Raw genomic sequence first — 17,175 nt, forward strand, 5'->3', positions numbered from 1 at the left:
TCCCACCCACCGTCACCACCACACCTCCGAGCACCGGTATGTCCATGTATGCTGCACTACTGTCTTGTATTTATGCATTCGGACTGTGCCTCACTTTTTGAAGAATAAATGTATGTTGCGGTACCGATTATTCATTCTTCTCCTTCTTCCATGTATGTACTTCCCTTGGATCAGAGCACGCAAGTGACGTCACTGAGGGTGAGGTGTGTTCTACCTGCCTAATCCCCTTCTCTGCTGGCTACACACTGCTGCAGTGCCAACTGCCTACCTACCTGTTTCTACCCAATTTGGCTTACGCGGAGGGGGTCCCCTCCGTATCAGCCGCCAACCCAGCCAGGTCGGCAGCCACTGCACATGCAATCGCGCTCCTGGGGACCGGAGGCGTTTTGCGCAGGCACAGAGGTACTGCATCTGCCTGTACAAAATGCCCAGATTCTCGGGAGCATAGCCACTCACTTGCACCGAAAAACAAAGAGAGAAATTAAGAGCCCACAATAGTGTAGTAAGAACAACAAGTGGTATAACGTGAGTGAACACAAGAAAGGTACTCACAAAGGTGGTGTACCACACAGGCAACCACTGTATCGGCAGGTGGGGAGTTTAACCCGAGCCCACTTGGATAAAAGTCGCTCTCTGTAGACAGGAAAGAAGATGGGGTAACACCCCTCCACTATATATATATAATCACTGAATGACTTTTTAACAAAAGTGCCAGTGTAGGGTAAAACTAGGTTAACCTCCCTGGCGGTAAGCCCGAGCCCAGCTCGGGCTATGCCACGCAGAAGGATTTCTCAGGCCCTGCTGGGCCGATTTGCAACACTTTTTTTTTTTAACACGTAGCTATCACTTTGCTAGTTGCGTGTTCTATACAATCGCCGCCGCTCGCTGCGCCAACCCCCCCCCCCCCCTCCCCAGACCCCTTGCGCAGCCTGGCCAATCAGTGCCAGGCAGCGCTGAGGGGTGGATCGGGACCCCGTCTGACGTTGATGACATCGTCGCGATCGTCGCCATGACGAGCAGGGAAGCCCATACAGTAAATCCCGTTCAGAACGGGATTTCCTGTTGGGATTATGCGCTGGAGGGGATCGGAGGGGCTTGGCGGACACTGCAGGGAGGGGGGAAGCATGTAGCTAGTGCTGGGCTAGCTACATACTAAAAAAAAAAAAAGGCAAAAAAAAAAAAAACCTCCAGCGGCCGTACGCTGCATGAAATCATACCGACAGGGAGGTTAAAAACAGTTTAAAAAGGGGAGGTAGTGTTGGACTTACCTCCCCAGAAGACTAAACACATCTCGGAGGCGCTCAGACACGTCACTGCTAAACTTCAGCGCTCCTTTTACGGCCCAAGGAAGCGGGCATAGACCTGCGAAATGCGTTGCAAATTTGGAGCTACGAAAAAATTGAAGTTTGCTGATCAAAACCAAGTGTTTAGTCTTCTGGGGAGGCAAGTTCACCAATACCTCCATTTTTAAATAGTTTTGAACCTAGTTTTACTCTACACTAGCGACGGTTAAAAAGCCGGGTCAGCGGCTGCTACCGAGTGGACCCCGGGAGACCACTTTGGAGCGGAGCTGCGGTGAGTGACGTAAAGGCTTACAGGGGCTGGAGGAAGCCTCAGGTAAGTAGATGTGATTTTTTTTTAGGTTTGCCTGATGTTTCCTTTAAAGAGAAACTCTGACCAAGAATTGAACTTTATCCCAATCAGTAGCTGATTCCCCCTTTTACATGAGAAATCTATTCCTTTTCACAAACAGACCATCAGGGGGCGCTGTATGACTGATATTGTGGTGAAACCCCTCCCACAAGAAGCTCTGAGTACCGAGGTACTTCTGGCAGTTTCCTGTCTGAGAACCCTGTTGCATTGTGGGAAAAAGCTGTTTACAGCTGTTTCCAACTGCAAAATCAGCAAGCAGCAGCTACATCACCTGCCAGCAGTAAAAATGTCACCATGTAATAAATGTCAGAATGTAAATCAGGGATTTAAAATATTTTACAATGGGCAAACACTGACTAAGTCATTTCTACATACTTATTGTAAAAATGAAGCACTTTTTTATTACATTATTTTCACTGGAGTTCCTCTGTAAAGTGAAGCCGAGGTGAGAGTGATATGGAGGCTGACATATTAATTTCCTTGTAAGCAATACCAGTTGCCTGCAAGCATTTATAGAAGTGATCAATACCAACACAGCACCATTAACAAGCTAATACTGCAGTAGAGGGAGGGGCCCAAGGGTCCCGGTGCGGTCACAATGCCAGTGCTGAGCTGTAACTCTAGGCCTGTTATCTTCACATTCTCAGGTTATGTATCCCACTTTTATTTTACATTCACTTTAAAGGACCGCTATCACGAAAAAAGTAGGCAGTCAAAATCTGACAGAACCGGCAGATTTTGGGACAGTCCATCTCCTCATGGGAGGTTCTCAAAGCTTTCTTTGTTTTCAACAGCAGTTGCAAAGTCTGACAACATAGTGTGCAAGTGAGTAGGGAGGCTGGCTGGTATCTTACTATTTTGGCAGTTAAACTGCTGTTCAGCAAAGAAAACCCTGAGAATCCCCCATGAGGAGATGGACTGGCCTGTCGGTTCTGTCAGATTTTAACTGCCTACTTTATTCACGATAGTGGTCCTTTAAGGCTCCAGACGAGAAGCCTTAAAGAGAATCTGTACTCTAATATTCTTACAATAAAAAGCATACCATTCTATTCCTTATTTTCTCCTGTGCCCCTCTGTGCTGTTTCTGCCACTCTCTGCTGCAATCCTGGCTTATAATTAACAGTTTTAGGCAGTGTTTACAAACAAACTAACCAGCTTCTAATAGGCTCAGCTAAGCATAGTGTGTGAGTCATTCAGAGTATGCAGGGGGCCTGCAGAGGGTGTGTATAGCTTCTACCAATCACAAGCAGCCCTGCACATTCCACACAATCAAGCTTTAGCCCGGCAAACAGGACAGAGGAAAGATACATTGATTTATTACAGAGACAGTGCAGTTAGGAAAGACTGCAGTAAGCCAGAGCAGATTAGAACAGGCATAGGAACTTATAGGATAGAAGAACTAAGGCTGAAAAATTTGTTACAGAGTCTCTTTAAACAGAAAATCTTTGGTAACAGTAAACAGGACCTGCCAGAGGCCATTTTATACCGCTACATATTAGAAAGCTTTAGCTGAGCAAATAGGACTCTTCTGAGAGCTGTATGAACAAATAGTTGTGCTTCCACTGAATATTATCAGCCTGTGGGTTTAGGATACGATGCCACGATACATAGAACAGCGCCAGGGCAAGTTACAGCAAACAAATGAAGTCATCCTTGGCACTGGAGACAATAGCAGCACCGATCCCGGCCTCCGGCTTTGGCATGTAAGGGGTAAAATTAGGTATTCGGCAAATCAAGATATGGCAATGATTGTGTGCTTGGCTCTGCATGGATCGAAACGTTGCACTTTACCGTATTTCAAGAAAGGGAGACTCCCAGTCCTTTAGCTGCAGAATAAATCTGGTACAGCCAATTGAAAACGCATGCTACACAACACCTCTCTACCCAAAGTACCTTAATAAGGCCCAATTTCCACAAACCTATTTATGTGCATGTATTTCTGTATGCAAATTTTGCATGATACTGCATGCAATTTTTTATGCAAATTTATGCACGTAGCTCGCATAATTGACCATCATTACATGAGAAACGGTTGCACGGTGAGTAAATCGGCAGCAAGCCGTAAATGTTTTTGCATTTAAACAGACTACAAAAAAAAACACATTGAATAGAAACTATCACATTGAAATTGCATTGGTTTTAGGACTAATGCAAATTTTTGCAGTGTAAATTTGCTCTCAGTTGAAATAGGCCCAGAAAATAAAATGTAACTTGTCTGAAGGGATATTTTTCTGCAATTTCCATGAACAATATACCTTCCAAAATTTCTCCAATGTTTCTCGTACTAGGCTTCCTGCAATTCATCAGAGTTGCATTTGCTCTGACAACCCCTTCAGAACCCACGCTGGGAGTCTGAACTGTTGAGGATTGCGGATTACCCTGGTCTCCCTGAACTAGAAGGTTGCCAAGGACCTCCAGATGCCAAGGACCTCTCTGCGCTAGTCTATGTCTGATGGGGAAGCCAAGCTCTTCTGGTCCACCATGGAGATATCAACAGAACTTGAGCCCTCATCGTTACTATGTACCTGAGAAGTCTCGGAATGAGGTTGAATGGTGGAAAAGCATACAGAAGGCCATCTAGGCTACAGAACTGACAGGGCATCCAGCCTGTTGGGAGAAGAGGAAGGGAGAAAGGAACAAAAATATTTCCGCTTTGTGTTGAAGGGGGGTTGCAAACAGGCCTAAAGTTGGTAACCCCCAGGCCTGAACTATGTTGAGGAACATTTCTTGATTTAATTCTCATTCAGATTCCCTCACCGGGGATCCGCTGAGTTAATCTGCTAACCTGTTTTGTACCTCTGGTATGTGGGCCGCTGTCCAGGAAACAAGATTGGTTTCTGCCCAAGATATCTCCACTGCAAGCGAATTCAGATCTTGAATCAGAGTTCCCCCTGTTTCCACCGAAAACGAGGGTCTAAAAAGGTATAACTATACTCTGTATTAGCCGCCCAGGACCTCCAAAACAATCGAAGAACAATCGAAGCAAGAGCTGCAGCCACTGGGACACGCTCAAGAGGCCACCCTGCAGTGTTAGGGAGTCTTGCCTTGAACTCCTTACTGAATAGGTACCGACCCTAGCCAGGATTCCAACCCTAGTCTCCCATGTCAAAGGCAGTGCACTTAACCAGTACACTACCGTGTGCTAGGTCTTATTTTCGGGGAGGTCTTATATTCTATGGTGGTAGCCAGATCCCCTAGTGTATACAATAGATAGATATCGCCCGTCAGTTCCCTTTACCTCCCTGCTCTTGCTCCTGGCCCCCTTCTTAAAGTCCGGAACCCTCTGCTGATTATGCCTTGGATAATTCTCACCACAGATTAGCAGTGACTTGCGGTGAAAGCAGCTACAGCAATGTATCCAGTAGCAGCGCCGACAGGAAGTAAACAGAGATCACTTCCTGTATGGGGCGGCGCTGTTACTGTATACATTACCCTAGATGCTTTCACCACAAGCCACCACTAATCTGCGGTGTGAATTATCCCAGGCATAATCAGCAGAGGGTTCTGGACTGAAGGAGGGGGCCAGGAGCAAGAGCAGGGCAGGTAAAGGTGGCGGGCGGGCAGGCGAGCACTAGCAGGTCTGCCACTAGGTCTTATATTAGGGGGAGGTCTTATATTTCAAGCATACTCTAAATATATGGTAGGTCTTATTTTCAAGAGGAGGTGTTAAACGCGGGGAAACACTAGTATTAACATTGTGCCACTGATGTCACAAGCATGGCCTTCTAGCAAGAATGGTTTTGATGAATAAATACAAGCTAACCTCACAGGAACTCTCACCACGGTCCAATGTGACCCAGACAGGGCTCGCAAACTTTTGCTACCCCAATACCTGACAATTTAGCAAATCGGGTCACCCAGCTACACAACCCAGCTCTGCCTCGGAAAAGATCCCACACAGACACACAGAGCATGGAAGGATTAGCAGCCAAGGGAGGGAATTCAATATTTATACAGATCTCCCGAGCTGTCAAGTTCAATATTATGCCCAGCGCTGCAATAACCGAGTCAGCTGTGGTTGACTGCTTATCGTGATAAAAAGTTAATATGATATTTTCATAAAAGGCAACACTGCGAGCCCGCTTGGCATATCGTTGTAACAAGTTGTTAGAGCGAGAGCAGCAGGGGTGAGAAAAGTTCCTGACCTTGGCCAATTCCCGATTTACAGTACCTAGAATAGCAAATCGAGCTCCTGGAAGATAGGATTCCGCCTGGCAGCCAGAAAATGATGATTTCATTGAAACAATAAATCTTTGTTTAACACAATCAAGCGTCTGTTGTGTTTTATCTCGGGCTGAGGGGATGGTAAACTGAACATCGTCTCACGAAGCTGAGGTAGTACCGTCTATAATGACTTATCAGGACCCCCCCCCCCCCCCCCCCCGCCCTCCCCTACGGTCCTCAGAGGTGAAAGAATGTATCATTTCTTAGTGGAGGCCACCAGGCCATGGACGTAACACAAGACATGCTGCTTCTTAGATACCCGCTGCTAAACGGCACCCTCGCCTTCATAGAGCCCTCTCATTGTTGGCCTCCTCCTCTTTTTCCATCTACATGCATGGTCTTGGCAACTTACTCAAATCATTTGGTTTTCAATACCAATTGTCTGCAGGCGATACTCAACTGTACCTCTCGAGCCCAGAGACACTGAAGTGGAAAAAAAAATTATGATATAAGGAATTGGTTGTGTAGTACGGATAATTCCTAGAACATTAGAAAATATTCTCAAATTTTTATTTTCAGTTACTGTTTTTTATAACATTGCATCATTCTCTAATATTTGCAGTTTACACACTACTCCACATTCTAAATGATGTTACAGAGCAGGCTAGTGAACTATGTATCTTTCCTCTGCAGAAAAAAAAACAAAATACAGTGACTGACACTTGAGATAACAAGCTTCAGAAGACAGAGCTCTCTGCGTCTTTGAAAGTCGTGGAGCTCAATGGCTCTTTTGCATAGATAACAACTGGAGTTTCTTAACGCTTCCTGTACTGGTAACAATATTAGACTTATGTCTCTGCTGCTAATGTTTTATTTCTTAGCTGTACTACACATACCAATCATTATATCATATATTTTTTTTCGCTTCAGTGTCTCTTTAACCACTTCGCATCCAGTCCATGTTTCCCCCTTGTGGACCTAAGCAGTTATGACATTTTAGCTATGTCCCTATTTAATCAGCAATAACTTTATCCCTACTTATGACACAGAAATGAAATATATATTGTTTTTTTCAAGACAAACTAGGCTTTCATTGTATGACATTTTTTCCCTCAAACAATTTTGTTTTCTATGAATTTTAATGGGAAAACAAGAAAAAACAAAACACAATTTCTCAGTTTTACCAATTCCAGTTTAAAAATAAAAAGTGCTACTGTAGATAAAAAACCTGAAATTTTGTTTGGTTATTCTTACCGCTTATCACAAAACTTAGATTAAGATATTTGATTCTGAAATAATGCTACAGAGTGTGTTTTTCACTATGAACTGAGAAAATAAAAAGTATTTTTAATGGTAAAAATCAATCCCATTAGCTCAGGAAACATACAGGGAGTGCAGAATTATTAGGCAAGTTGAATTTTTGAGGAATAATTTTATTATTGAACAACAACCATGTTCTCAATGAACCCAAAAAACTCAATATCAAAGCTAAATATTTTTGAAAGTAGTTTTTAGTTTTTTTTTTAGTTTTAGCTATTTAGGGGGATATCTGTGTGTGCAGGTGACTATTACTGTGCATAATTATTAGGCAACTTAACAAAAAACAAATATATACCCATTTCAATTATTTATTTTTACCAGTGAAACCAATATAACATCTCAACATTCACAAATATACATTTCTGACATTAAAAAACAAAACAAAAACAAATCAGTGACCAATATAGCCACCTTTCTTTGCAAGGACACTCAACAGCCTGCCATCCATGGATTCTGTCAGTGTTTTGATCTGTTCACCATCAACATTGCATGCAGCAGCAACCACAGCCTCCCAGACACTGTTCAGAGAGGTGTACTGTTTTCCCTCCTTGTAAATCTCACATTTTATGATGGACCACAGGTTTCAATGGGGTTCAGATCAGGTGAACAAGGAAGCCATGTCAGTTTTTCTTCTTTTATACCCTTTCATGCCAGCCACGCTGTGGAGTACTTGGATGCGTGTGATGGAGCATTGTCCTGCATGAAAATCGTGTTTTTCTTGAAAGATGCAGACTTCTTCCTGTACCACTGCTTGAAGAAGGTGTCTTCCAGAAACTGGCAGTAGGACTGGGAGTTGAGCTTGACTCCATCCTCAACCCGAAAAGGCACCACAAGCTCATTTTTGATGATACCAGCCCAAACCAGTACTCCACCTCCACGTTGCTGGCGTCTGAGTCGGACTGGAGCTCTCTGCCCTTTACCAATCCAGCCACGGGCCCATCCATCTGGCCCATCAAGACTCACTCATTTCATCAGTCCATAAAACCTTAGAAAAAACAGTCTTGAAATATTTCTTGGCCCAGTCTTGACGTTTCAGCTTGTGTGTCTTGTTCAGTGGCGGTCGTCTTTCAGCCTTTCTTCCCTTGGCCATGTCTCTGAGTATTGCACACCTTGTGCTTTTGGGCACTCCAGTGATGTTGCAGCTCTGAAATATGGCCAAACTGGTGGCAAGTGGCATCTTGGCAGCTGCACGCTTGATTTTTCTCAGTTCATGGGCAGTTATTTTGCAGTTATCTTGCGACCCTGTTGACTATTTTGAATGAAATGCTTGATTGTACGATGATCACGCTTCAGAAGCTTTGCAACGTTAAAGGGACACTTAAGTCAAACAAAAAAAATGAGTTTTACTCACATGGGGCTTCCAATAGCCCCCTGCAGCTGTCCGGTGCCCTCGCCGTCTCCCTCCGATCCTCCTGGCCCCGCCGGCAGCCACTTCCTGTATCAGTGACAGGAGCTGACAGGCTGGGGACGCGAGCGCATAAAGAGGATGATGTGGTCAAAATACTCATTTGCCTAATAATTCTGCACTCCCTGTATATTCCCGTTCACCAATTAGTGATGCATCAGTTAGTGCCAGAAAGTGCACAGGAGCAATGCCCAATCCTGCACAGCACTGCTTCTGCTACAAGACGTATATCTACTGACTCGTGGCTTACATGAAGTCACAGAGGACGTAGATATACTGCAGTGGTGGATAAAGTGGTTAAAGGATACCAGAGCCAAATAAATGTAGAGAAACGGGATCCTCTTCCCGGTCGCTGGAGTTGGGCCTTACTGCGCATGCGCTGACCGGGCTGCACATGTCCGAGGGTGCGCGCCAGTGGCCACGAGTGTGCTGCTCATGCGTATGACATCACTATTTCACGCACATTACATCATACACATGTGCAGTGTACTCCCAGGGACCCGGAAGAGGGTCCCGGAGGGCTTTTAGGTAAAATACTGGGGGTAGAGAGAACGGGGGGGGAGCAATGGGCATCAGGACAGGTGACAGTATATGCCTTGCTCCCCCCGTTTATCTAGATTTATTCGGCTCTGGTATCCTTTAAATAGCCAAGAAACAGTGAGAGACAGTTCGTGATAAGGTTTTACTGCAGGAAAGTTCAAAGGGTCATTATTTCTGCTTTGTTTATAGCTTAAAACACAGAATGTGGTTTTAAAACTGCAACTGTGACAAAATGATGTAATGTTATGGAGAAAAAAAGCTATATAACTGAAAATAAAAATATGAGACTCTTCTTTGCTACTAATGTTTTATTCATTATGCGTACTGCACATACAATTCACCATATCAAAAGGGGGATTTTTGGCTTCAAGCTTGCTTTAAAGCAGGGGTCTCAAACTCAATTTACCTGGGGGCCGCAGGAGGAAAAGTCAGGATGAGGCTGGGCCGCATAAGGGAATCAATCAATCGCTTCATTGCTCCAATTACAAGTAATCCGCCGCGTCCCCGCCGCAAAACGAGGGCTGCAGAGCCCCCAAATCGCCCGGGGGGCAATCCGCCGGCATTTCCTGGAAGGAGCAGAGCTTTCAACTTCAGCTCTGCTCCTCCTGACGTCAATCGCAGCGCATCGCCGCCTCTGCCCGCCCCTCTCACTCTTCCTTCACAGAGAGGGGCGGGGAGAGGCGGCGATGCGCTGCGATTGACATCAGGACGGGCAGAGCTGAAGCTGAAAGCTCTGCCCCTTCCAGGAAATGTTGGTGGACTGACCCCCGGGCGATTTGGGGGCTCTGCAGCCCTCGTTTAGCGGCGGGGATGCGGCGGATTACTTGGGAGCACTGAAGCGAACTATAAGTAAGCTTTTGCCGGCGAGGGCCACAAAATATTGTATCGAGGGCCGCAAATGGCCCGCGAGTTTGAGACCCCTGCTTTAAAGGGATACTGAAGGGCAGTCGGGGGAAAATGAGTTGAACTTACCCGGGGCTTCTAATGGTCCCCCGCAGACATCCTGCGCCCATGCAGCCACTCACCGATGCTCCGGCCCCGCCTCTGATTCACTTCTAGAATGTCAGACTTTAAAGTCTGAAAACCACTGCGCCTGAGCTGCCGTGTCCTCGCTCCCGCTGATGTCACCAGGAGAGTACTGCGCAGACCAAGGTCTGTGTCTGCTCAGTACGCTCCTGGTGACATCAGCGGGAGAGAGGACACGGCAACGCAGGTGCAGTGGTTTTCAGACTTTAAAGTCTGAAATGCCAGAAGTGAACCGGAGGCGGGGCCAGAGCATCGGTGAGTGGCTGCACGGGCACAGGATGCCTGCGGGGGACCAATAGAAGCCCCGGGTAAGTTCAACTCATTTTCCCCCGACCCCCCTACAGTATCCCTTTAAATACCTCAGAAGGCACAAATCATCCCAGTTTTTATTAGGAAAAACAGCTCAGGGGGGCGGGTGTGGGTTGGCTGGTGTGTTGGATTGAACGGAAACAGAGGTTTCATTCCCATGAAATAAGCCCTGCACGGCTTGCTACCTGGATGTAGAATGGAATCCCAGCGCTGCGTCGGGTAGCACAGAGCCTCGAAGACGGATCACTCGATTTAATTTCCTCCAGGACGTTGCATAACCAGAGGCGTGGCAGGCCGCGCAGGCTCTCCTCCTCGCATCTGAAAGAAACGCACAAGCAGGGGAGGTCATGGGGGGGCAGCAGATTTTATTAAAACCATGCCACATCCACTTCAAACGCACAAGACGCAGCTCTGCGCTCCACAACAATCGGACCTTTCACAGCCAGGCCTATTTCCAGCTCCGCCAGCGGCCAGAACTTTCAGGAACTTTGGCCGCTGTGGAGCAGAACTGGATTTGACCCCGTTTGAAGCCAGTATGATTGCAGATCTTTATCAAGGTCCACAGCGCATGCCAACGCTAAGGAGTAATAAATAACAGAAGACTATCAGCAGCCGACACTGATCACAAGAAATGCCCACGTCTTTCCACAAGCAACACAGACCAGCCTAAAGCCTGGCACACACATACAATTTTGATTGGCCAATTCTACCAATTCCGCCTAGTATGAGAGGTTACCTACACAATCTGTTTATAGTATTCAAAGTCTGTTGGCTTTCATACTACATCATTGATCTGCAAACTTGGCTCTCCGGCTGTTAAAGAACTACAAGTCCCACAATGCATTGTGGGAGTCGGACAGCCACAGTCGAATTCATAAAGGCAAATGCATTGTGGGACTTGTAGTTCCTTAAAGGGGAACTGAAGAGAGAGGTATATGGAGGCTGTCATGTTTATTTCCCTTTAAGCAATACCAGTTGCCTGGCAGCCCTGCTGATCCTCTGCCTCTAATACTATTAGCCATAGCCCCTGAACAAGCATGCAGCAGATCAGGTGTTTCAGACTTTAAAGCCAGATCTGACAAGACTAGCTGCATGCTTGTTTCTGGTGTTATTCAGACACTACTGCAGAGAAATAGACCAGCAGGGCTGCCAGGCAACTGGTATTGATTAAAAGGAAATAAATATGGCAGCCTTCGTATACCTCTTACTTTAGTTCCCCTTTAACAGCTGGAGAGTCAAGTTTGCAGATCACTGTACTGCATGCAGGCGGTAACATTGTTCAGTGATTGGCCAATCAAAATTGGATGCATGTATGCACCTAAAGCCTGGTACACACTTTTCAATTATGATTGGCCCGTCACTGACCTTTTTTACTAGCTCCATGTAGTAGGAGGGTCAGCAGAAATTAAACATTATGAGCAGATTGTGTAGGTAAACCTCAGACTACATGGAGGCTGTAAAATTGGTCAGTGATTGGCCAATCATAATTAAAAGTGTGTACCAGGCTTTAAAGGACAACTGAAGTGAGAGGGATAAGGAGGCTGCCATATTTACTTCCTTTTAAGCAATACCAGTTGCCTGGCTATCCTTCTGATCCTCGGCCTCTAATACTATTAGCCATAGCCCCTAAACAAGCATGCAGCAGATCAGGTGTTTCTGACAACATTGTCAGATCTGACAAGATTAGCTGCATGCTTGTTTCTGGTGTGATTCAGACACTACTGCAGCCAAATAGACCAGCAGGGCTGCCAGGAAACTGGTAATGTTTAAAAGGAAATAAATATGGCAGCCTCCATATACTTATCATTTCAGCTGTCCTTTAAAAACCATATGTTTTAAAAATGACAGTTTGTAGATAGTGCCAATTCTGCCATCTTTTGGCTTCACCCTGTGCCCCAAATATACCTGCAGCCATTTTAAATGTAAGTGGATTTGATGGATATATCACATATAACATACCGTATATACTAGAATACAAGTCGAACTTGTGTATAAGTTGACTCCAATATTCAACCCTTTTAAGCTGGAATTTGTATTGACTCAAGTATAAGTCTACCCAGCAAAGTTAATGGCTGCACTTGGGGCTCAGGAGGGGTTGACTGCACTGCATACAGTATTGCAGCCATTAACCCCTCCTGTCCCTTAAAGTGAACCAGAGACGAAGCACCCTCATGTATTTTACCATATATATCAGTGGGAACATTAGAGAAAACACCTACCTTGCTATCTGCTTCATCCTCCACTGCTCAGTCTGCTTGTTATCAGCTGTGATAAAATGCCCAACTGAGCACTCAGTCTGGCCTTGCTCAGGAATCATTATAGCTGAGTCATTATAGCAGAGCCAGAAGGGGGCAGGCTTGGGCTTGAAAAGGCATCCGAGAAGACAGACTCAGCTATAATGATTCCTGAGCAAAGCCAGACTGAATGCTCAGTCAGGGATTTTATCAGGGCTGATAAGAAGCAGGCTGAGCAGTGCAGAATGAAACAGAAAGCAAGGTAGGTGTTTTCTCTAATGTTCCCACTGATATATATGGTAAAATACATGAGGGTGCTTTGTCTCTGGTTCCCTTTAAGTGCAGCCAATACCTCCTCCAGGCCCCCAAGTGCTGCAATTATTCACTCCTCCTCCTGCAGCCCAGTATTTCCCCACCTGCCCCTTTCCTTGTTAACTGTTGTGGCCGGGACTTTCCGACCTGTGCTTTCTTGGCATTTCCTTTCCTCAAAGTATCACTTACCACTCTGTAAATTGCTGCAAATGGGAATGTCACTATTAGTACACACATTACTCAGTGTGCTCAGTGTTGCCTGTGACTTGTGTATAAGTCGACCCCTATACTTTTATTTAGTGAGTCAGACATACATTTCTAGACTTATACTCGAGTATATACAGTATTTTATACAAATTAAAAACCAGATTCCATGTGTTTGCCCAGATCTGTGATCACCAGATCATGCGGCTTCCCCTAGGCCAGATCTCTAGTCCATAGATCCTCCTGTTATTACTGTAGACCAGGGATGATCCCAGAAATGCAAGCTGTTCAGAGTTGATGGAAATGTGTGCAAATTTGTATGCAAGCGTATGCAGCTTCAAAATGGACCAATCAATTTAAACCATATATTTGCATAAACAATTTGCATCAACTCGCAAGAATTTTCATCTCATTGATCATCCCTACTGTAGACCTTAAAGCGGTCCCAAACCAAACTTTTTTTTTTTTAATTCAAAATATTTAGTTGCACCGCTCTGACACATACAAATATAAATAAACACTCCTTCAAGCCTATGAGCATTTCAGTGCATGCTTTTCACCCTCCTCTTTTCATAACTAGGGTTATACAGGCGGCAGCCATTACTTCTGAGCTTAGTAGGAGGTTTTAGATCATGGTTGTGTTTGTCAGCAGCTACCCTCCCTCACAGGGGCGTCGTCTATGTGAAATCTCACACAGGCTGAGATCACCTCCCCTGTGACATCATCAGTAGCAGCCTGTTTTTTGTTTTTTCTCTCCTCCACCAGTCTGCCGGATTCTGTCCTGGCAATATGAAAGGAAGGGAGGGGTTCCTCCAATAAATGTAAAATATTGTATATTTGTCATCGTGCAGCTGAAAAAAAGCTGCTATTTATTATTATAATTTAGAAAATAGACTATTTCTGAAATCTTGTATTTTTAATTTGGGTCCACTTTAAGTCCTTCACGGTTAGCTATTTTTTCCTGTTGGAGTAATGGGTTTACCACTAATTGTACTCTTTGTGATCTTTTACTATTTTTACTGACGAACTGTTTTGACCGTTTTTTATGCTTATTTTGCTGTGTATTGTATGTTGTGTGTTATTGTATGTTGCAGGTACGTTATGTGTTTATTTTAAATACTTTTACTTGGTTCAGGTTCACTTTAAAGAGACTCTGAAGCCAATTTAAAATCTTGTTTTTACCTTCTATTTATGTTAAGAAGTATCAGTAGACCTAAAATGCCGCATTTCCGTGGCAGAACGAGGTGTTTAGACCCCCCAAATCCTCTGTGCAAAATGCAGGCAGCGCTTCCTTGTAGAGTTTAGCCCTGTAGCTCTGCCTCTACTGGAGTCAATCTGCGCTGATCGCCGCCTCTCCCTGCCTTCTATCACAGAGAGGGGCGGGGAGAGGCGGAGATCCACGGGAAGATTGACTTCAGTGAGGCGGAGCTACAGGGCTAAGCTCTGCCTCCCCGGGCAGCAAAATCCACGACTTTGAAAGTCGTGGATGTTTGCCCCGGGATTTGGGGGGTCTACACTCCTCGTTCTGCTGCGGGGATGCAGCGTTTTAGGTCTCCTGATACTTCTTAACAAATAGAACGCAAAAACAAGATTTTACATTGGCATCAGTGTTTCTTTGAAAAGGAACTATAGTGAAAATAACATGTTCCCCTACCTTTAGTGTCCCCACCTCTCCCTCTATATTGTAAGCCTTTGGGCAGGGTCCTCCTCCTTATCTCTCCTACCTGATCATGCACCTTCATTACTGTGCACCCATCCTATGGATCGGAGTGAACTCAACTTGCCTAATCTCCATGCTCCATCCAGTGACTAAGCATTACCTTGTACTCATACTGTGCTGTGTGATCTCCATGCTCCCCTCCAGTGACTAAGCATTACCTTGTACTCATACTGTGCTGTATGATCTCCATGCTCCATCCAGTGACTAAGCATTACCTTGTACTCATACTGTGCTGTGTGATCTCCATGCTCCCCTCCAGTGACTAAGCATTACCTTGTACTCATACTGTGCTGTGTGATCTCCATGCTCCATCCAGTGACTAAGCATTACCTTGTACTCATACTGTGCTGTGTGCTCTCCATGCTCCCATCCAGTGACTAAGCATTACCTGGTACTCACTGTGCTGCGTGATCTTGTTTGCATGTATTCCTGTATTGTCATATTGCTGTATGTCACCCCTAAATATTGTCTGTAACCTAAATAATGTCCAGTGCTGCGTAATATGTTGGCGCTTTATAAGTACAATAAATACATGAATAAAATTGCTTATTTAGTACAATATTCATTTACAGATTATTTGGTCAGCGTTTGCCCATTGTAAAATCTTTCCTCTCCCTGATTTACATTCTGAAATGTATCACTGGTGGTAACATCTTTATTACTGCCATCTGTATGGAATGTTTGTTACTAAGAGTTCTATGCACAGAGGGAGATACTGCTTAAGGTTGGAAAAACCCGGTTTTCCCCACAATGCAACGAGGTTGAAAGACAGGAAACTGTAGGACCATGGTCATGACATCACATTGTGGGAGGGGTTTCAACATAATATCAGCCGTACAGACTCCCTGATCTATTTGAGAAAAGGAAAAGATTTCTCATGGGAAAGGGGGGATCAGCTACTGATTGGGATGAAGTTCAGTCCTGGGTTAGAGTTTCTCTTTAAATGGTGCAGCCCACAATACATGATGTAACATTGAAAATGCTGTTTTCGCTAAACAACAATCATTATTTTGGGCGGAGACCGGCTTTAATTTTCCAACCGTGTCATATCTGTATTGGATACAGTCATCAGATGTTTAATTAAATGCATTTGAATTGGCAGGAACCACATGACTGTAACAAGCGTGTGAGAAACATTCAGCCTAACATGAATCTATTCCACGAAGGTAGAATACTAAGAATAATTTATTACCAGTGAAGTATATATAAATCCAATTCCAAAACTGCTAATTTAATTTCCTGCTTGTGAAATTGACTTAAAATCCATTTCAAATGTCTGAGTAATTGAAAACAAGTTTTCGCTGGCTGAAAGGAAATACAGGCGACTCAATTCGCTTTACGAATAATAGACAAAGGGTTTGGCCTCGGTACTGGCGGTAAGGATATTGAATCTTAAACGAACGACTTTCGAGAACGGCTATCTTTGATTACAGTTTCCCAAAAGGGAACTGGAGTCGCAAACGCAGCGTCAAGAATCCCTGAGTCACCGCAGTATACCGTATTTTCCATACATACATATTTACGACATTTTAATCAAGTGCGCTTTACTTACGGGATGTAACTGAATACAGTGTAACAAAAGCCATAACTGCAGGCTTTTGCCAAGTCCAGAAGGGGGGGGGGGGGGGGGGGGGTCATATAGCCAGAAAACATATGGCTATGGTTTACTCCGTACATGGTAGATTAGATCTCTGTGGGTGTACACACATGTATAAGAGCAGGTTGGGAACGAGAGCAGAGTGTAGGGGAAAATGTGCAGATCTGTGGCAGGAAAGTGAACGTTTACAGGATAAGTGTAGTTACAGACGCAGTGCAAAGCAGCAGTTCCTTACTTTTATTTAAAGGGAACCTAACTTGAAACAAAAACAAAAATACAATCTGTGCCCGTGCCATCACAGCTCGAGTCTCTGGCTCCCCGCTGTCACTTAGTTTCGTCCTTGCTGACTCAGCCATGTGGATGCCCACTGCGCCTGCGTGGCCCTGACCGCGCGCGTCCGCGATCACGCTCCCACCGCCAGGAGCATCTTGTGCATGCGCAGAACGAGAATATCTCATACTGCCCATAAGCAGGACTCTCCCGGCGACGGGAATGTGGTCGAGGACCTGCAGTGCCCATTGACTCCTGACGAATCGCCCAGCTTAGGGGCGGGAAACGCGTAGATGGGCGGAGCATGTGCGTCCATGTGACCTACTTCATACCTTGCATGCAGATCTAACGGCGGAAGTTCCGTTGGCGTCTATGTGATCTGAATGACCCAAACGCATGGGAAAAGGTGTTTTGTCCGGTT

At 45.1% G+C, this 17,175-nt stretch overlaps 1 protein-coding gene across 2 annotated transcripts in view; it reads right to left on the bottom strand.

Annotated features, from left to right (window-relative positions):
- Nucleotides 1–17,175, bottom strand: part of THADA (THADA armadillo repeat containing) — a 782,712-nt gene that overhangs the window by 548,893 nt on the left and 216,644 nt on the right. For both annotated transcript variants that reach the window (XM_068233009.1, XM_068233008.1), the window contains exon 23: nucleotides 10,603–10,735. In XM_068233009.1, coding sequence (XP_068089110.1) covers nucleotides 10,603–10,735 — 133 coding nt within the window. The remainder of the gene's footprint in view (nucleotides 1–10,602; nucleotides 10,736–17,175) is intronic.

This window comes from Hyperolius riggenbachi, chromosome 4 (assembly GCF_040937935.1).
Source record: "Hyperolius riggenbachi isolate aHypRig1 chromosome 4, aHypRig1.pri, whole genome shotgun sequence".
Taxonomy (NCBI): domain Eukaryota; kingdom Metazoa; phylum Chordata; class Amphibia; order Anura; family Hyperoliidae; genus Hyperolius; species Hyperolius riggenbachi.